We start from the raw sequence: 22,541 nt of genomic DNA, 5'->3' as shown, positions 1-22,541 counted from the left end.
CCACTAAATGGTAACACCCCAATAAGTTTTTCAACTTGGGGTCCACGTTATTTAATTCATGGTAATTCATGGCAGTTACAAAACTGTGCCATGCACTTTATACTTACTTACAATTGTCTGCACAGTTGCTCTTGGGACCTTAGGCTGCTTTGAAATGGCTCTAAGTGACTTTCCTGACTTGTTCAAGTCAATGATTTGTTTTTTCAGACCTGTTCCTTTGACTTTCCCATTGTCGCGTTTGTAACCGAGTCTGATGACTGCACCACAAGCTCTATTTAAATGGACTCAGAGAAGTCAACAGGTGTTGTCAATCATAATCACTCACATGAAGTTAAAAGGCCATGCTATGAAGCTAATTTGATTTGATTGTAACTTTTCTACATCACCAAAATTGGTAATGTACGTTGCTGTATGTATACTTTTGACCCAGCAGATTTGGTCACATTTTCAGTAGACCCATAATAAATTCATAAAAGAACCAAACTTCATGAATGCTTTAAGTGACCAACAAGTATGTGCTCCAATCACTCTATCACAATAAAATAAGAGTTGTAGAAATGATTGGAAACTCAAGACAGCCATGACATTATGTCCTGTAAACTTTTGTAAACTAAATATCACAAACTGAGACCAACATGGAATAGTAGTGACCCCTAATGGTGAAAGTACAGAATAACAAGAAGGTAGAAGTAAAAAAATATTTATTGGAGAAACATGTTAGCCACACACACACCGTACTTATTAACATATAATACATGACACATTGTACAAAACACTCACACAGACTAGAACTATTTGCCAGCAAAACGGCGTTTTCTTCAGTGGCTGGGCCGGAAGGGGAAGGGCATCCCCGTCATGAACGGCTGAGCGGGGTACTGCGGATGCGAGGAGGGATGCGAGGCCAGCGGTGTGTGGGGCGCGTGTGCCGGGTGTATGGGGTGCGAGGCGATGGGAGAATGGGATGCGTGCGGGCTGAAAGCCATAGGCGGGGTGTGGATGTTGTTGTAGTACATCACTGGGCCTGATAACACCAACTGGAGCAAACTGCAGGAGCAAAAACACAAGGTAAATGGGACAAGTGAAAATATTCTAATATATTATTTGAATTTTTAAAGTTTGAAAACCAGTAGTTACTTCTTAAGCACTAGATGGCGACAAAGAGCAGTAAAATGACTATCATACTTCCAGGTCATTACAGAAGCTCAAAATGACAACAACAGGGTAAGGAAACATTTGTTTTAGAAGAATAGAAACATCTTTAAGTGAAGTTCACAATATCAGACTTGGACAACCCTACTGTGCTAAAAATAGGGCACAACAAAATAATTATTCCGACTGAATAACATTAATTCAGTACAAATGTAGTAAAAGAGCTTGCTCATTTTTTTAAACCACAAAATATAACAAGAACACCACCTGGCCTTGTTCACACTGCAGGTCAATTCCAATTTGTTCTTTTGCTTATATGTGACCCCTTTACCATGAATTGATTAACGTGGACTTAAACAAGTTGAAAAACTTATTGGGGTGTTACCATACTTGCCAACCTTGAGACCTCCGATTTCGGGAGGTGGGGATGGGGGCGTGGTCGGGGGTGGGGCGGGGCGTGGTTGGGGGCGTGGTTAAGAGGGGATGAGTATATTGACAGCTAGAATTCACCAAGTCAAGTATTTCATATATATATATCCATCCATCCATCCATTTTCTACAGCTTATTCCCTTTTGGGGTCGCGGGGGGCGCTGGAGCCTATCTCAGCTACAATCGGGCGGAAGGCGGGGTACACCCTGGACAAGTCGCCACCTCATATATATATATATATATATATTGTGTATATTGTGTGTGAGTGCTCACGCACAGGGTGCGTGTGATGCGTCAGTGCGTTAGATATGTGGCAGAAGTGCTTGTAGTTAGTGCATGCTGCATGCTGCCCCTGCTTGCTACTCTCTGCTTACAGCTATCGCCGCCAGCTAGCCCCTGGGTGGGTGAAAAGAGGAGCCGAGTGCGTAAGCCTCCTCCTGCTGGTACACAGCCTCTCCACCACCAAGACCCCTACAGTGCCTCCTCGCGGCCACACACGGTAACTGGGACCTTGCGGTCTCAGGCTAAACTGTAGGGGATCTCGGAGCAGCAGTGGGCCCCAGAGGCGAGGTGTGCAGGCCCACCGGTGTGTGGACACGCCCTGGCATCCGCCAACCACTGCCCCATCTATGGGTCAAATAGTCGTCATTCCCCCTGCCCCCCCCACCCGCTGCCTTGTGGTACCTTTGGGAGAAGGAAAGGCTATGGGAGTAAACCCAGACAGAAATTCAGGAGTGGAGCCCCTGAGGCGGCTGGGTGTCATTGCTGACCCCCTGCCGGCAGCTCCTGCAGCCAAGCCGATGCCAGATGTATTGCCTTGCTTTCCTCTGGGCCACATCGTCACGGCCGAGAGGGGGATCTTGATGTCTGGGCAACCCAAGATCTCCATACTTTCTGCCCAGGCTTGCGCTACGGAGAGGTCACTCCAGCCTCCCCCTTAAAGGGAGGAAACAACACGGAAGCTGGCAGTCTTAAGTTCCACCCGATTGGCGCCAGCTTCGACGGTGGGAGGAATCATTGAGAATGAACTCCCCCAGGCGCAACCCATCGTCACTACTGACGGACGGATGCCTATGATGATATATATATATATATATATATATCCTGAAAATATGCAAACAAAACTGTGTTTAGATAATTGATACTTCAAACTTGCATAAATAAATATTAAGGAATATAACATAACTTGGCTTCTGAGAGTTTCAAAATGTAATGAATAAAATGCTAAAGTTGTTGATAAACAAGCAATTATTTTAATAATTAAATATGGTCATTTTAAATGAATTATTATGATCATTTAAAATCAATTATTTCAAATATGTTTATTTTAATGTATAATTCTATGGCTGGATGTAAAAGGAGTCACAAAAAAATACAAATAAAAATACAATTAATTTTGATGGTTTTTTTTTTTTTTTGTGTGTGTCCTGTCCAGCTTCTCAGGCAAATCATATAGTTGATGTAGATGCCCATGTCGGCTGTTCAGATTTACTTTACAAAAGAGAAGTGTAGGATACTTCTCTTGTTGCCTTATTTGTATTTGACTTTATTAAATGTATTTATATTATCATTTAGTGCAGCCGGGCCGGAGCAGGAGGGGATAGAAAGAGAAAAAAAAAAGAAGACAGAGGGAGCAATTGTGGGGACAAGAGGGGGATTAGACAGAGAGACAAAAACAACAACAGCAAACAACAACAACAACAACAACAACAATAGAGCAACATCAGCAAATATGACATGTACAAATATGATGGTAAAAGTAATAGCAAATAAGCAGTTAGCGAAAAATAAAAAATAATACAGAAATGACAATGAGCATTATTACACTACAAATGGATCAATACAAATACCAATAGAAATAGCGCTATTGATAATGAACAATACCAATAATTTACCTTTATTATCAACAATACAGTTGTTTAAATGCAACAATACATATACGTAATGATAACTTGAGATACGAAAGAATGCAGAAAAATGGAGGGGGAGAAAGAGAAGCAACCTATATTAACCTTGTAGATTGTTATAGTCACAATAGGTTAAGCTTTGTCAGTGTGCCATGTGTTACACCCAGTTTACCCTAGGGCAACAACGTTAATATATGTTTGATGAAACGTGATTATGTGCATGAGTGTAAGTATGCATATGTACTTGTATATGTACAGAATGTGTATATGTGTTTGTACAATGAATGTATATGTACAGAATGTGTATATGTGTTTGTACAGTGAATGTATATGTACAGTATGTGTATGTGTATGTTTGTATATTGAATGTGCGTGTGGATGTACGAACATTAGGTAGGTAAATATGTACTGTATTTGTGTATGTATGTGGGAGCGTAGGTACCTATGTACGTATGTGAGCATATGTGAATTTGCATGTACAATACATTCGACTCCCAGAGTGCGTGGGAGCCAGAGCACGGCCCCATCACCCCCGAGAGCCCAACCCACAAACAGGAGGCGTGGTGCCCAGGGAACCAGGGACCACCGCCCCCACGCAGCCAAGCCGGCCAGCGACAGGAACCCCAGAGCCCGACCCACCGTACCGCCCACAAGGGCCAGCAGCAGGCCGCAGACAGACGCACCCGGCAGAGGACAGGGCACGAGAAAAGCAGGGGACAGCCAGACCCCAAGCCAGCGAGAGACCACACCCCACACGGGCAGAAAGGCGAGACGCCCCGCCCGAGGGACCCAGAGACTCCCCGCAACCGGACGGGAAGACCGCCCCCGCCCCACCGGCAACCGGGCCCCCACGAGCCCACCCCCCACCCCCGGAGAGCGCGGCGAGGCCAGCCCCCGGCCACCCCACCCAAACCGGCCGCCGCAGGACCACCCAGGCACAGGGCCACGGGAACCACCCACCCCACCCGCAGGGACCCCAACGATGGAGATGGAACAACCAGCAACCGCCCCGCCGATCCCCCCCCCTGAGGGAGGGGAAAATTAAAAAATAATAATAAAATATATTAAAAAAATAAATAAATAAATAAATTAATTAATTAATTAATTTTAAAAAAAAGAATTAAAAGAAGATCACAGACATGCTGACAAACAAGGTCACTACCCCAGCAACTGGCCGACTCGCAGCACCTCGGAATACCTTGCAGCACCAAGCTACCACAATAGACGCAGGGACTAGGCCCAACAGGCCCCAACCAAGACGGGCACCCGGAAGGGATGGACAGCGGGACCCAGGAGCTCCAGACACGCAGTTCGGATGCAGTAGCCTGAGGCGTCGACCCCCGTCTGACAGGCAGGCCCAGAGCGTACCCCCAGAAATATACATACATACATACATACAGGTAAAAGCCAGTAAATTAGAATATTTTGAAAAACTTGATTTATTTCAGTAATTGCATTCAAAAGGTGTAACTTGTACATTATATTTATTCATTGCACACAGACTGATGCATTCAAATGTTTATTTCATTTAATTTTGATGATTTGAAGTGGCAACAAATGAAAATCCAAAATTCCGTGTGTCACAAAATTAGAATATTACTTAAGGCTAATACAAAAAAGGGATTTTTAGAAATGTTGGCCAACTGAAAAGTATGAAAATGAAAAATATGAGCATGTACAATACTCAATACTTGGTTGGAGCTCCTTTTGCCTCAATTACTGCGTTAATGCGGCGTGGCATGGAGTCGATGAGTTTCTGGCACTGCTCAGGTGTTATGAGAGCCCAGGTTGCTCTGATAGTGGCCTTCAACTCTTCTGCGTTTTTGGGTCTGGCATTCTGCATCTTCCTTTTCACAATACCCCACAGATTTTCTATGGGGCTAAGGTCAGGGGAGTTGGCGGGCCAATTTAGAACAGAAATACCATGGTCCGTAAACCAGGCACGGGTAGATTTTGCGCTGTGTGCAGGCGCCAAGTCCTGTTGGAACTTGAAATCTCCATCTCCATAGAGCAGGTCAGCAGCAGGAAGCATGAAGTGCTCTAAAACTTGCTGGTAGACGGCTGCGTTGACCCTGGATCTCAGGAAACAGAGTGGACCGACACCAGCAGATGACATGGCACCCCAAACCATCACCCAACCATGCAAATTTTGCATTTCCTTTGGAAATCGAGGTCCCAGAGTCTGGAGGAAGACAGGAGAGGCACAGGATCCACGTTGCCTGAAGTCTAGTGTAAAGTTTCCACCATCAGTGATGGTTTGGGGTGCCATGTCATCTGCTGGTGTCGGTCCACTCTGTTTCCTGAGATCCAGGGTCAACGCAGCCGTCTACCAGCAAGTTTTAGAGCACTTCATGCTTCCTGCTGCTGACCTGCTCTATGGAGATGGAGATTTCAAGTTCCAACAGGACTTGGCGCCTGCACACAGCGCAAAATCTACCCGTGCCTGGTTTACGGACCATGGTATTTCTGTTCTAAATTGGCCTGCCAACTCCCCTGACCTTAGCCCCATAGAAAATCTGTGGGGTATTGTGAAAAGGAAGATGCAGAATGCCAGACCCAAAAACGCAGAAGAGTTGAAGGCCACTATCAGAGCAACCTGGGCTCTCATAACACCTGAGCAGTGCCAGAAACTCATCGACTCCATGCCACGCCGCATTAACGCAGTAATTGAGGCAAAAGGAGCTCCAACCAAGTATTGAGTATTGTACATGCTCATATTTTTCATTTTCATACTTTTCAGTTGGCCAACATTTTTAAAAATCCCTTTTTTGTATTAGCCTTAAGTAATATTCTAATTTTGTGACACACGGAATTTTGGATTTTCATTTGTTGCCACTTCAAATCATCAAAATTAAATGAAATAAACATTTGAATGCATCAGTCTGTGTGCAATGAATAAATATAATGTACAAGTTACACCTTTTGAATGCAATTACTGAAATAAATCAAGTTTTTCAAAATATTCTAATTTACTGGCTTTTACCTGTATATACATACACATACACACATACATGTATACATACCCACACATACACATATATACATATACATACACATATGTACACATACACATATATAAACATACATACATACACACACATATACATACATATACACAGTTCGTCAGCCCCGACAGCCATCACGCGCGCGCGCTGCCACCAGTCACCACATCAGCCACACCCCTGCACCAGACCCAGCAGCCACGGGCGCCCACACCACAAACAAACGGCAGCAGAAACAGCAGCCGCAATAACCTCAGACAGCCAGCACCAGCCAATCAAATCAAAGCAATCAAAAAAAAACTGCGACCAGCAACCACACGCCACCAGGACCACGGAGACCAGCCGGCGCCAGCCCGCCAGTCAGCCCGAACGCCAACACGCAAACAAGAGACACCAACAACCCCCCCAACCAAAAGGCCCCCCACCCCAACCCAAACCCGCACAAACACACCACCGCCCAAACAACCAAGACACAGCATCCAGACCAGACACGGGGGCTGCGCCGCCACCACACCAAGTCACCAACAGAGACCCCACAGCGCAAGGTCGGGCCACACGGGCACGGACCCCACCCAACAGGAAGTGAGACCCGCGCGACGCCACACACAAATAAATAATAAGATTAAAAAAAATAAAAAATAAAAAAATAAAATAAAATAAAAAATAAAATTTAAAAAATAAAATAAAATAAAAATAAGTAAATAATAAAAATAATAAATACATTAAAAATATAAATATATATATAACAATAATAAATGAATAAAAGCCTGGCAGGCCACCAGACCGCAGTCCCCGCCGGCCGACGAGGCAATGAGGGGTGCGCCGAACCCCAAACCCCCCATGCATGTGTACAAGGCCCCCAGAGTGTCTACTGTGTAGTTAAAATTAGGAGGTCAGCCGTTACAGCCGACCTCCAGTCCCTATTGATGTGTGTACTGTAGCGTGAGTGAGATATGTATGCTTGTGGGAACTAATAATGCGATTAAAATTGGGGGACATCAAGGTCATGGTGGGTCCCAACCAAACCAAGCCCCCCAAATCCTAAGTGTCTAATATGCAGCTAAGATTGAGGGATGGACGAGGGGACAAGACAGGAGGACTGGAGCCCCATTGGAGGCATCCTCAACCCCCCGCCATGCCTCCCCGCAGGACAATCCCCAAAGTCCTATATATGTGTGACTGTGTGCGCTATAAGTAGGAGGAGTAGAGGGCCCGGACATCCCCCCAGTCCACGCGGCCGACAACCAGGAACTACGGCCAGGAGGCCGCCACCCCCCGCCACAGCCCGTGACCCACACCAGACCACTTAAACGTGACGCCACGCGAGCCCCTCCCCCCGCCAAACAAAGCCAGCCCCCGCCCGCCCCAACCCAACCCTGCAGAGCCCATACCGGCAACCAAACGCAGAAAAACCGCACATCCCCCACGCCCAATGCAAACACCGCATCCCGGCCATCCACACAGCAACGTGCCCATACGAGTCCCGGCCAGGGGAAGGAGCCCCCCAACGGGGGAAGAAGCCAATGCATCCCGTCCGCCCGCCAGCCCCCAAACCAGCCGGCAAGCCAACGCCAGCCAGCCCCACAACCCCACAAGCGCACAGACACCAGCCACAGTCCCCCAACCACTCCAACCCAACACAGCGATGCCAACCGCTGGTATCACCGCAGCAACCATCACCACCACCGCCCGTCCGCAGCGTAAACACCCGCGGCCGCCGAAACCAAAACAAAAAAGCGACCGACCCCGTAAACCACAACAACGCACACCCCCGGCTACCACCGAGGCCACCAACCCACCTACCCCAACTCATCCACAGCCAGGCCAATTGAGCCACCGGACATCCACACCCATGCACACACCTACACATTCATATGCACATACATACACACATACATATATGCATATACATATACATACACATACACACATATACACACGCATGCATATACATATAAACATACACATCCACACATATATACACATTAATACACCCACACACATATACATAAGCCCACATATACACAAACACATACATACACAACACACACACAAAAAAATGAATAAATAAATAAATAAATTTAAAAAATAAATAAATAAATAAATAAATAAATAAATAAATAAATAAATAAATAAATAATAATTTAATGTTTATATATAATTTTGATGTTTTTAGCAAAATATAGTAAAAATTTATTTATTTTTTAAAATTAATAAATATATTTATTTTTAGGTAAAATAAACATAATAATACAATTTATCTCTTGTCTGAATGATTTAGTTCTTGTCACCCTGTTGTCCTCCTGTCATGAAAAAAGGCTGTCCTCACTCGGGTCTGCATGGAGCTGGAGGGGGCGTGGCTTCCAGCTCCGGCTGAAAATCGGTAGATTTTCGGGAGAATATTTGTCCCGGGAGGTTTTCGGGAGAGGCGCTGAATTTCGGGACTCTCCCGGAAAATTCGGGAGGGTTGGCAAGTATGGGTGTTACCATTTAGTGGTCAATTGTACGGAACATGTACTGTACTGTGCAATCTACCAATAAAAGTCTCAATCAATCAATCAATCAAAACCCGTATCAGATTTTTTCATGTCTATGTAGACAGTGCAATTCTGAATTTTTCAAATCCGACCCAGGCCTCTTTCGTACATGGATATAAAAAAAGATATGCACCTAATGTGACTGCAGTGTGAACGCTCTGGTCGCATTCATCCAACCGATATTACCTCATTCTCCTCCAAGATAGACGGTTGCATAATAAATAGTTGACAATTTAGCACAAAACAAGTACAAATAATTTATAAATGGTTGATTTATATAGGCTAGTAAGGTAAAGTTTTGCTATCTTGTCAGGTACAAAACTTTACCTTACTAGCCTATATAAATCAACCATTTATAAATACACATTAGTAGGCTAAATGAACCTCTTCAACATATAAAGCAAAAATAATGTTTTGGGAACTCACGTCCATCATGTTCCATCACTCCCTTCTTGGAGCAGACGTCGCAGGAAAATGTCCCAAAAACTGCAAAAGGCCAAAGTGCTTGACCTCTTCCTTGTTAATCTTCAACGCGATATTCTGCTCAGAAAACGTTGACTTTGATCGCAAAAAATCCTTAAAAATTGTCCCAAATACGGAATTGAAGCCATGTGATGACGTCATGTCTGCACGTGGGTCAGATTGCGTTCACATTAGACATTTCCTTTTTTGTTTTGTAATGTGAACGATTAGATAAAAAGACCGCTTTTGACCAAAAAATATATGAATTGGACAATCTTACCCTGCAATGTGAACATAGCCTTTGTTGCCACTAGTGGTTTAAAGTGGAACTGCATTTTATTTTATTTTATTTGTTTGTTTATGTTGCCTTAAATGAACCCCTGGAAGAGCAAAGTTGGTGCTTTCTTACTTGTTGTGTGGGAGGCGTGAACAGATGGCTCTCAGGTCCTCTGTAAGAACAAAACAATAATACAGCATTAGATTGTATACCCTATTTTCCGGACTATAAGGCGCACTTAAAATCCTTTTTTTTTCTCTCAAAACTCGACAGTGCGCCTTATAACCCGATGCGCCTAATCTAATGTAAGGAATAAGTTTGGTTGAGCTTACCGACCTCGAAGCAATTTTATTTGGCACATTGTGTAATGATAAGTGTGACCAGTAGATGGCAGTCAAACATAAGAGATAAGCGAAGGCTGCACCGTTTGATGTGCTTCAACATACGAGCATTATTATGGTGTGTGTATAAGGTAAGACATATTATCTGGCTTTTTGTTTTGCAATATTATGCAAAAGCAACTTTTCTTACCTTCTAGTACCTGCTGATCTGTATTTGGGATCTGCATAAATCCTGAAAAATTGCCATAGTCGATAAGCTTCTTATTTTTCTCTATCTTCTTGTTATGGGATATCCATCCTCCATTGTTGCCATTTCTAATATAAAGTAGTGTAAAGTTCTTACTTATATCTGTCAGTAAACTCGCCATTAAAGTGCTAAAACATACCGGTGTAGTGAGTTTACATTATTCACCCAAGGAACTTTAGTTATTAGAGAGTTCCGGTCGGATGTTTTTTTTGCGGGTGTTGTTTCTGAATGAAGAGATGCTGCTCCGTTTTTGATTGAAGTAAAGTCTGAATGTCATTAAAACAGTTAGCTCCATCTTTTGACACTTCTTCCACTCCCGTCCTTGCACGCTACACCGCTACAACAAAGATGACGGGGAGAAGATGCTGTCGAAGGTGAGCCACGTAAATAAGACCGCCCACTAAACGCCGCATCCGGAAGGGACTGTCAGAGAGCGGCTCGAAGGTGATGTGTGAAACATAATCTATGCAACATTTTAACCAAAAAACCACCATTACATGTTATGTAGACCACAAGGAAGTGTTTGTATTTTGTATAGTGTTTTGTATATTGTACAGTATTTTGTATTTCTATAGTGTTTTTTATATTCTACAGGATTTCTTATTAATTTTATTGGATAGTAGTCTGTTTATTTAAATTGTTAGTTTTTTTTTTCTTTATTACCTTTTGTGTAATTTATTTTTAACCCATATTTGTTCCCACTATCGCACCTTAAGTGGGAGTCCTTAATCTCGTTATATGCAAATATAATGACAATAAAGTCCATTCTATTCTCTTATACATTTAGAAAAAAAAAAAAAAGACTCCTTTAATGCGCCTTATAATCCGGTGCGCCTTTTATATGAAAAAAGAACAAAATTGACCATTCATCGACGGTGCGCCCTATGGTCCGAAAAATACGGTATTTATTTGATTCTGAGAATAAATTAAAGTTGTTAACTTAAGGCCCGCAATGTTTGTTTACATGCTTTTTTTTTTATTTCTCTTTGTTATTTGGGCTATTTGGACCCTAATTAGAATAAAAACTAAGAATCATCTTTTGATATGATGTACTTAGTCCATAAGTGCACAAACGTGTACACCGCAAAAACTGAAATCTAAGTAAGATTTAATATCTCAAATAAAGGTGATATTTGCTTATTTTCTGTCTGATAAGATAATTCTTCTCACTAAGCAGATTTTATGTTAGAGCAGGGGTCACCAACGCGGTGCCCGCGGGCACCAGGTAGCCCGTAAGGACCAGATGAGTAGCCCGCTGGCCTGTTCTAAAAATAGCTCAAATAGCAGCACTTACCAGTGAGCTGCCTCTAAATTTTAAATTTTATTTATTTACTAGCAAGCTGGTCTCGCTTTGCTCGACATTTTTAATTCTAAGAGAGACAAAACTCAAATAGAATTTGAAAATCCAAGAAAATATTTTAAAGACTTGGTCTTCACTAACTGACAAAGAAACAGATAACAGATTTAGTGTCCAGTTCAAAGTGTGACATGATTTATTTAAAAATTTGAGAGTTGACTTTTGTATTTTACATGAGTTATTATTTGTACAAACATGGTGCAAAGTAATTCATGATTTGTTAAAAAATGTTAGCGGCTAGCTAGTTAAAATGGGATATTGTGATTTCACAAGACTGTCTCAGAAGTGATCATTTGAAAATGTTCAATTTGAAAAATGTGCACTTAGAGAAAATATAAAAATAGAGTGTTGCATATTGATATTTATCTGTCTCTATATATATTTATTGTGAGAAATCGTTAAGATGATCAGTGTTTCCACAAAGATAAATATCATTAATTATTAATAATAACATAGAGTTAAAGGTAAATTGAGCAAATTGGCTATTTCTGGCAATTTATTTAAATGTGTACCAAACTGGTAGCCCTTGCGATGAGGTGGCGACTTGTCCAGGTTGTACCCCGCCTTCCACCCGATTGTAGCTGAGATAGGCTCCAGCGTCCCCCGCGACCCCAAAGGGAATAAGCGGTAGAAAACGGATGGATGGAAACTGGTAGCCCTTCGCATTAAACAGTACCCAAGAAGTAGCTCTTGGTTTCAAAAAGGTTGGTGACCCTTGTGTTAGAGTATTTTACTTGTTTTAAGGGTTTTGGTCCTAAATGATCTCAGTAAGATTTTACAGCTTGTTACTGAGATTTGATGACCTATATTGAGTAAAACATGCTTGAAACTAGAATATCAAGTGTTGCAAAGCTGTGTCATCAACACTCACAAGTATAAAACTACTTTTTTAAAGTAATCATTTCTTATTTCAAGCATGAAAGAGACAATTGTGTCTCATAATTAAAACAGATGACAGCCAAATTGACTTTGCTGTTTTTTATTTTCAATGAAACAATAGAAAATACGTACTTATATAGTAGTACAGTTGGCACAGTACAGTAAACTGACAGTTAATATTTAACATTTGACATTTCAAACAATTTTGAACAGAAATAGTTCATGCACATTCAGATAAATTCCTCAAAATTACAATTAAAAACATTTTGGCCGGGGGCCGGGCTGTATATATGCGCACTAATTGACTGAAAGGGCACGCACCAGGCGCGATGATGTCATGTTATCCATGGAAAAATGCATTTTTAGACCATACGATTTGCCTGAGCGGCTAGGAGACGCCGAGAGTAATAAGCGGTTGCCTTGTTGCCTTTCCATTAAGAACAATAAATTAGTTTTTAGTATAAGTTTGCTGGTTTCAAGAAATGTAATATCGTTATGTCAAGATAATGGCACTAGCATTTACTTCATTTAAGAATATTTTTCAACATATTGAGCAAAAAGGTCTCTCTCTCTTTTTTTTCTACCAAGAAAAGTGCACTTGTTTTTAGTGAGAATATACTTACTTTAAGGTATTTTTGGGTTCATTAAGGTTAGCTAATTTTACTTGTTTTGGAAAGTCTTGACAAGCCAAATTTTCTTGTTGTATTGGCAGATAATTTTGCTTAGTCCAAATAAAATACCCCTAATTTTTATTTTTTTTCTTGATTTTGAACACTGACGTTTTGCAGTGTACTTCATGTTTAGTGACATGCTAATTCTTATTTTTACAAATTCCATTGTATGTTATACTCTTCTGACACCACCAGATGGCAGTATGAGTGTCCACATAAGTGGCCATAAGACCCCAATTCAGTTGTGTACACAATTTTGGAAATAAGAGCTAAAAGGTGCTGTCCACGTATGTGGCCACTAAGGCCTTTAGAGATTTTTAAAGGTGTTTGTTTGATTGGCACACTCACCTCTGGAGCAGAGCAAGGCTCCGTTGGCCATGGCAACCTGCAGGGCCTGAGCCAGCCGGTCCAGAGCCAGCTGCGGATGCACATGCACGTCAGCAGCGGCTGGCGTGTGCGTGTGTTTGTCGGCCTGGTCCAACAGCCGGGACAGGTCAGAGGTCAGCGATGCCAAGGACTCCACCTGGAGGAGGGCCAGGCGACCGAATATGCCTTTCTCGTTCAGTATGTTTGGCAGGAGCATGAAGACCTGAAACAGAAAAAACATCTTGAGTCCAAAAGCGCATGTTCATGTGTGTGAACGCCCCCGAGCTCGCACCTGCAGGACGCTCAAATGGAGTGCGGAGAAAAGGGCCGCCACTTCTTGCTCGCTGCCCGAGCTGCTGTGCGGCAACATCTGCTTCTTGTCCCGCTTGTACACCAGCGGGGCTTTGACGCACCAGCGCACCAGCCCGCCCAGAGGCGTGACGTCCAGCGAGGTGCTCGGCGGGCTGCCAGACAGGGGCGTGTTCAGGAAGGTGACCAGGACCAGGCGAGGGTCCTCTTGGATCCACGACACAATCATCTGGAGGAGCTCTAGAGGAGGCGTCAGCTCCTCTAAGGTAAAAACAACAAGAGTTAACCATAACAAACGTAATTCCTCCAGTAGTGAAGTGAAGTGAATTACGTATATTTATATAGCGCTTTTCTCTAGTGACTCAAAGCACTTTACATAGTGAAACCCAATATCTAAGTTACATTTAAACCAGTGTGGGTGGTACTGGGAGCAGGTGGGTAAAGTGTCTTGCCCAAGGACACAACGGCAGTGACTAGGATGGCAGAAGTGGGGATCGAACCTGCAACCCTCAAGTTGCTGGCACGGCCGCTCTACCAACCGAGCTATACCGCCCCAATACAATACAGTAGTGTATCACAATCATATTTGTTGTCACTTAGGACCATGCATTTATTTGTGACAACCCCTTTGTAAAGATTTGCTCATAAACACATTATAACAGGACTCTGTTTATGAGGTAGGGCTTGGCGATAGCTGAAAACTGTATCACGATATACAGTACAGGCCAAAAGTTTGGCCACACCTTCTCCTCATTCAATGTGTTTCCTTTATTTTCATGACATTGTAGATTGACACTGAAGGCATCGAAACTATAAAACTTTTTTTTGTTTTAATATATTTTCTGTAGGACATGACACAAACCTTCCTAATTGTTAGAAATCCCACTGTTTATGTTATACATGCTTCACTGATGAGAGTATTTGGCAAGCACCGTTTTGTCCTAATTTCAGCGATCCCTGAACTCACCGTAGTTTGTTTACATGTACAACTTTCTCCGATGCTGCCTCAGAAAGACGCGATTTATGCCACTCCTCCTTTGTCTCATTTTGTCCACCAAACATTTTATGCTGTGCGTGAATGCACAAAAGTGAGCATTGTTTATGTTATTGACTAGTGTGGAGTGATAATCAGGCATATTTGGTCAATCCATGACTGCAATCTAATCGACGCTAACATGCTATTTAAGCTAGTTGTATGTACATATTGCATCATAATGCCTCGTTTGTAGGTACCGCATTTTTCCTGTATAAGTCGCACCGGAGTATAAGTCGCACCGGCCGAAAATGCATAATAAAGAAGGAAAAAAACATATAAGTCGCACTGGAGTATAAGTCGCATTTTTTGGGGAAATTTATTTGATAAAACCCAACACCAAGAATAGACATTTGAAAGGAAATTTAAAATAAATAAAGAATAGTGAACAACAGGCTGAATAAGTGTACGTTATATGAGGCATAAATAACCAACTGAGAACGTGCCTGGTATGTTAACGTAACATATTATGGTAAGAGTCATTCAAATAACTATAACATATAGAACAGTGGTTCTTAACCTTGTTGGAGGTACCGAACCCCACCAGTTTCATATGCGCATTCACCGAACCCAAACCGTAATCATAAAATGATGTTGTATATTAAAGAAATACTAATAAAGTTATATTTTACAAACAGAAAGTTACAGGAATGTACATCTCATTGTGCAACATGTGAATGTTTTAATGTTCTGAAAGAGGTACACACCCAGACATATAATAATAGTACACAGCTCATGAAAAACAATATGTTACAGTCATTGTAAGTGGGCCAAAACACTTATATTAGAAAATAATCAAATAACTATAACATATAGAACATGCTATACGTTTACCAAACAATCTGTCACTCCTAATCGCTAAATCCCATGAAATCTTATATGTTTTGTCTCTTACGTGAATGAGCTAAATAATATTATTTGATATTTTACGGTATTGTGTTAATAATTTCACACATAAGTCGCTCCTGAGTATAAGCCGCACCCCCGGCCAATAATATCGGACTGCCGATATTATCGGCCGATAAATGCTTTAAAATGTAATATCGGAAATTATCGGTTTCGGTTTCAAAAACTAAAATTTATGACTGTTTAAAACACCGCTGTACGGAGTGGTACACGGACGTAGGGAGAAGTACAGAGCGCCAATAAACCTTAAAGGCACTGCCTGTGGGTGCCGGCCCAATCACATAATATCTACGGCTTTTCACACACACACAAGTGAATGCAAGCATACTTGGTCAACAGCCATACAGGTCACACTGAGGGTGGCCGTATAAACAACTTTAACACTGTTACAAATATGTGCCACATTGTGAACCCACACCAAACAAGATTGATAAACACATTTCGGGAGAACATCCGCACCGTAACACAACATAAACACAACAGAACAAATACCCAGAACCCCTTGCAGCACTAACTCTTCCGGGACGCTACAATATACACCCCCTGCTACCCCACCCCCCCCAACCCCGCCCACCTCAACCTCCTCATGCTTTCTCAGGGAGAGCATGTCCCAAATTGCTGCTGTTTTGAGGCATGTTAAAAAAAATAATGCACTTTGTGACTTCAATAATAAATATGGCAGTGCCACGTTGGCATTTTTTTCCATAACTTGAGTTGATTTATTTTGGAAAACCTTGTTACATTGTTTAATGCATCCAGCGGGGCATCACAACAAAATTAGGCAAAATAATGTGTTAATTCCACGACTGTATATATCGGTATCGGTTGATATCGGAATCGGTAATTAAGAGCTGGACAATATCGGAATATCGGCAAAAAAGCCATTATCGGACATCTCTACTTTCAGGTGACTACCTTTTGAAACTCATGGAGAGAATGCCAAGAGTGTGCAAAGCAGTAATCGGCGCAAAGGGTGGCTATTTTGAAGAAACTAGAATATAAAACATGTTTTCAGTTATTTCACCTTATTTTTGTTAAGTACATAACTCCACATGTGTTCATTCATAGTTTTGATGCCTTCAGTGACAATCTACCATGTAAATAGTCCTGAAAATAAAGAAAACACATTGAATGAGGAGAAGGTGTGTCCAAACTTTTGGCCTGAACTGTACTTGTCCACATTGATCATTTATATTTTTGTATGACCTACTGATATATGACCTATATCTAATAAGGAGATTCCGCATTTTAAATATGCTTCATTACATACCTGAACGGCCCATTTTCCATCCGATGTTTCTCAACCTACAGTACACACCTTCTCATTCAATGCGTTTTCTTCATTTTCATGACTATTTACATCGGGCCTGGGCAATTATTTTGCCATGGGGGGCCAAAATTCGAGAAAAAAATATGTCTATTTTTTAGGAAGACTAATACAAAACCTCACAATAATGCCTGATTGAAAGCTAAAAACGTTATGACACACCGCCTTAAAAGCAGAATGGAAATAATTATTTTTTTTCCTGAATGAGACACCCAGAATGTGGTGTTTACAATATTAACTATGAACTATAAAATGTCAACACAAGCATGGAAAACACTCTAAAATCACTTAACTTCTTAAAACGAAGGTGCAAAAATAAGGAATATGTAAGAAATGCTTAATGAAGGGTAACAAACTAGTACAAAGTGTATAAACGTAAACAGCTGAGAAGAACTATGATTTACGGCTGTGCTCTAAAGGGTGAGCGCGGCTAAGGTGGTGTGGACGAACGTCTGAAATTAACCCAAAAATGGCCATACTATCGAGCGGACGCTTCCTGTTTTATTCACAATTCCTTCGCTCTCTGCAGCACCTCTTCTCTTCTCACACCATGCAGAGAATCCACCGCGAGACGACAAGATGGCGCAACCAAACATAGTAGTTGATACCGTCACCTGATTGGCTGTTAGCATGTCACGCCCACTGATCAGTGATCACTTCCTGCGCTGCTCGGTTACCAGAGAGCGATTGCCTTTGTTCATGTAACCAACCTTGCTTCGCAACTTCCGGTTTCTTCCGACAAAGAAGGGAAAAAAAAAATCGAAAGTTTTATCTAACACATTTTTTATAGATATGTTTTACATGTCTATCGCGATAAACTATATATTGAGGGTAATACCATTTCTCAATTCAACCATGTTACTACTTCAACATTTCTCGACCGATTTGAAAAATTCCAACACCAACCATTTCAACTCATTCAGAACATTCAAGTTTTTTACCATTTTCTTTTTAAATTCCCGCATTTCCCGAAATTCCCAAATTTTGAGGAAATTCTAATTGAAATCAATGGGACATTCTTCAAAGCCCTTGACCGATGTAAACAATTCCAACACCAACTAATTCAGCTCATTCAGGACATGCATGCTCCTAATCATTCTTTTAAAAATCCCTATTTTCCCAAAATCCCCAAATTTCCAGGAAGTTCCCATTGGAAATGGACATTTTCCAAGTTGCACAATTCCCACATTTTTCAACCTATTCAAACCATTCCACCTTTAACACATTCCACTCATCCTGGACATTCAAACTATCATTTTTCAAGTTCCAAAAAAATTCCAGGAATTCCCAGAATTCGTTTTTTCAAAACCTTTTTTCTGTCTACGATTCCTTCCACATTTTTCGACCCACTTCAACCGTTGCACCGTCAAATCATTCCTCTTAATCAGGACAAAAAACGGAGTTGTTTTTTGAACAGCAAAAATTCCCGGTTTTCCCAAAATTCCAGGAATTCAGTAATACTATTTCTCAATTAAAAATGTTACTACTTCAACATTTCTCGACCAATTTGAAAAATTCCAACACCAACTCATTCACAACAATCAAAATATTAAGCATTTTCCAAAAAATTCCCAAATTCCCATGAAATTCCGATTGAAAAGAATGGGACATTTTTTCAAAGTTCCAAAAGTCCCACATTTTTTATCCGATTCAAACCGTTCCAACTTCAAACTGTTTAGACTACCGTATTTTCCGCACTATAAGGCGCACCGGATTATTAGCCGCACCTTCAATGAATGGCATATTTCATAACTTTGTCCACCAATAAGCCGCCCCGGACTAAAAGCCGCGCCTACGCTGCGCTAAAGGGAATGTCAAAAAAACAGTCAGATAGGTCAGTCAAACTTTAATAATATATTAAAAACCAGCGTTCTAACAACTTTGTTCACTCCCAAAATGTACGCAAATGTGCAATCACAAACATAGTAAAATTCAAAATAGTGCAGAGCAATAGCAACATAATGTTGCTCGAACGTTAATGTCACAACACACAAAATAAACATAGCGCTCACTTTCTGAAGTTATTCTTCATTCGTAAATCCTTCGTCTTCGGTGTCCGAAGTGAAAAGTTGGGCAAATTTACGATCCACTGGCAGATGTTGGCGTCGTCTGGCGCTGCCTCCTCGTCTTAGTGAAGGTGTGTTCGCCTTCTGTCATCCATTGTTCCCACGCAGTTAGCAGTCTAGCTTCGAATGCCCTGTTGACACCAATATCTAGCGGCTGGAGGTCTTTTGTCAATCCACCCGGAATGACGGCGAGTATTGAATTAAGCGCGTAAGCGTGTCTCTCAATGTGCTGTTATGAGCTAGCAAATATAACAACTACACTACCCAGCATGCAACGTTGTTACGAGCATGCGCGGTAGCCCTGAGAAGCGTTGTTGTATGCTGGGAGTTAGAATGTGGTTATGAGCACGCTGTGAGTAAACGTTGAGAACTCAGTTAACACGCCTCGTCTGCATTATTTATAATTAGACAGACAACACACTTAATAGGAGCCATTTTGGGGTCTTTACATAAACACACAAATGGAAATGAAACGTCACATATCCCAGCATGCACCGCGCGCTTCTTCGTCATCCACTGTTCCCACGCAGTTAGCAGTCTAGCTTCGAATGCCCTGTTGACACCAATATCTAGCGGCTGGAGGTCTTTTGTCAATCCACCCGGAATGACGGCAAGTATTGAATTAAGCGCGTAAGCGTGTCTCTTAATGTGCTGTTATGAGCTAGCAAATATAACAACTACACTACCCAGCATGCAACGATAGTTACGAGCATGCGCGGTAGCCCTGAGAAGCGTTGTTGTATGCTGGGAGTTAGAATGTGGTTATGAGCACGCTGTGAGTAAACGTTGAGAACTCAGTTAACACGCCTCGTCTGCATTATTTATAATTAGACAGACAACACACTTAATAGGAGCCATTTTGGGGTCTTTACATAAACACACAAATGGAAATGAAACGTCACATATCCCAGCATGCACCGCGCGCTTCTTCTACGGGGAAAAAAGATGGCGGCTGTTTACCGTAGTTGCGAGACCTAAACTTTATGAAAATGAATCTTAATATTTATCCATATATAAAGCGCACCGGGTTATAAGGCGCACTGTCAGCTTTTGAGAAAATTTGTGGTTTTTAGGTGCGCCTTATAGTGCGGAAAATACGGTATTCGGGAATTGCGGGCTCTCTCCTGACAAATTCGAAATATTCCCAAATTTCCAAGAATTCCAGGTTTTCCGGGACATTTTTCCCCATTCAAAATGAATTGGCCATTTTTTAAACTTCCACTATTTCCACATTTTTCAACCGATTCAAACCATTCCACCTTCAACACATTTCACTCATCCTGGAAATTCAAAATATTATTTTTCCAAGTTGAAAAAATTTCCAGGAATTCCCAGAATTCCCGTTTTTTTCTTGCGACTACCCCGTCCACATTTTTCGACCCCTTTCAACCGTTCCACCGTCAAATCATTCCTCTTAATCAGGACGAAAAACAAAGTTTCTTTTTGAACTGGAAAAATTCCCGGTTTTCCCGAAATTCAGTAATACTATTTCTCAATTAAAAATGTTACTACTTCAACATTTCTCGACCGATTTGAAAAACTCCAACACCAACTTATTCACAACATTCAAAATATTTAGCATTTTCTAAAAAAATCCCAATTTTCCATGAAATTCCCATTGAAAAGAACAGGACATTTTTTATAAGTTCCAAAAGTCCCACATTTTTTTTCTGATTCAAACCGTTCCAACTTCAAACTGTTCAGCCTATTTTGGAATCGCAGGCTTTCCCTTGACAAATTCCCCAAATTCGCAGATTTCCAAGAATTCCAGGTTTTCCGGAACATTTTTCCCCTTTCAAAATGAATTGGCCATTTTTCAAACTTCCACCATTTCCACATTTTTCAACCGATTCAAACCATTCCACCTTCAACACATTTCACCCATCCTGAAAATTCAAACTATCATTTTTCCAAGTTAAAAAAAATTCCAGAAATTCCCAGAATTAGTTTTTTCAAAACCTTTTTTCTGTCTACGATTCCTTCCACATTTTTCGACCCCTTTCAACCGTTCCACCGTCAAATCATTCCTTTTAAATCAGGACAAAAAACAAAGTTATTTTTTTAACTGGAAAAATTCCCGGTTTTCCCAAAATTCCAGGAATTCAGTAATACTATTTCTCAATTAAAAATGTTACTACTTCAACATTTCTCGACCAATTTGAAAAATTCCAACACCAACCATTCACAACATTCAAAATATTTAGCAAAATTTTCTAAATTTCCATGAAATTCCCATTGAAAAGAACGGGACATTTTTTTAAAGTTCCAAAACTCCCACATTTTTTATCCGATTTAAACCGTTCCAACTTGAAACAATTCAGCCTACCGGTATTCGGAAATCGCAGGCTTTACCTTGAAAAATTCCCAAAATTCCCAGATTTCCAGAATTCGTTTTTTCAAAACCTTTTTTCTGTCTACGATTCCTTCCACATTTTTCGACCCACTTCAACCGTTGCACCGTCAAATCATTCCTCTTAATCAGGACAAAAAACGGAGTTGTTTTTTGAACAGCAAAAATTCCCGGTTTTCCCAAAATTCCAGGAATTCAGTAATACTATTTCTCAATTAAAAATGTTACTACTTCAACATTTCTCGACCGATTTGAAAAATTCCAACACCAACCATTCACAACATTCAAAATATTTAGCATTTTCTAAAAAAAAATCCCAAATTTCCATGAAATTCCCATTGAAAAGAACAGGAACTTTTTTTCCCCAAAGTTCCAAAACTCCCACATTTTTTATCCGATTCAAACCGTTCCAACTTGAAACAGTTCAGCCTATTTGGAAATCGCAGGCTTTACCTTGACAAATGCCAAAAATTCCAAGATTACCAAGAATTCCAGGTTTTCCGGGACCGTTTTCCCCATTCAAAATGAATTTGCCATTTTTCAAACTTCCACCATTTCCACATTTTCCAACCGATTCAAACCGTTCCACCTTCAACACATTCCACTCATCCTGGAAATTCAAACTATAATTTTTCCAAGTTAAAAAAAATTCCAGGAATTCCCAGAATTCCCGTTTTTTCAAACCCTTTTTCCTGACGACTACCCCTTCCACATTTTTCGACCCCTTTCAACCGTTCCACCGTCAAATCATTCTTCTTAATCAGGACAAAAAACTAAGTTATTTTTTTAACTGGAAAAATTCCCGGTTTTCACGAAATTCCAGGAATTCAGTAATACTATTTCTCAATTAAAAATGTTACAACTTCAACATTTCTCGACCGATTTGAAAAATTCCAACACCAACTCATTCACAACAATCAAAATA

The 22,541-nt window shown here is 41.2% G+C and overlaps 1 protein-coding gene across 2 annotated transcripts in view; it reads right to left on the bottom strand.

The window, feature by feature from the left end:
* Positions 1–576: 576 nt before the first annotated feature.
* The window catches only part of ints15 (integrator complex subunit 15), a 39,023-nt gene continuing 17,058 nt past the window's right edge, over positions 577–22,541 (bottom strand). For both annotated transcript variants that reach the window (XM_061928416.2, XM_061928426.2), the window contains exons 6-9: positions 13,918–14,195; positions 13,608–13,848; positions 9,897–9,936; positions 577–1,044 (exon numbers count right to left, since the gene is read on the bottom strand). In XM_061928416.2, coding sequence (XP_061784400.1) covers positions 819–1,044; positions 9,897–9,936; positions 13,608–13,848; positions 13,918–14,195 — 785 coding nt within the window. In that variant the 3' untranslated portion in view covers positions 577–818. The remainder of the gene's footprint in view (positions 1,045–9,896; positions 9,937–13,607; positions 13,849–13,917; positions 14,196–22,541) is intronic.

This window comes from Nerophis lumbriciformis, linkage group LG03, assembly GCF_033978685.3.
Source record: "Nerophis lumbriciformis linkage group LG03, RoL_Nlum_v2.1, whole genome shotgun sequence".
NCBI classification, from domain to species: domain Eukaryota; kingdom Metazoa; phylum Chordata; class Actinopteri; order Syngnathiformes; family Syngnathidae; genus Nerophis; species Nerophis lumbriciformis.
Note: the sequence above shows the minus strand (reverse complement) of the source record. Positions and strands in the feature narration are given on the sequence as shown.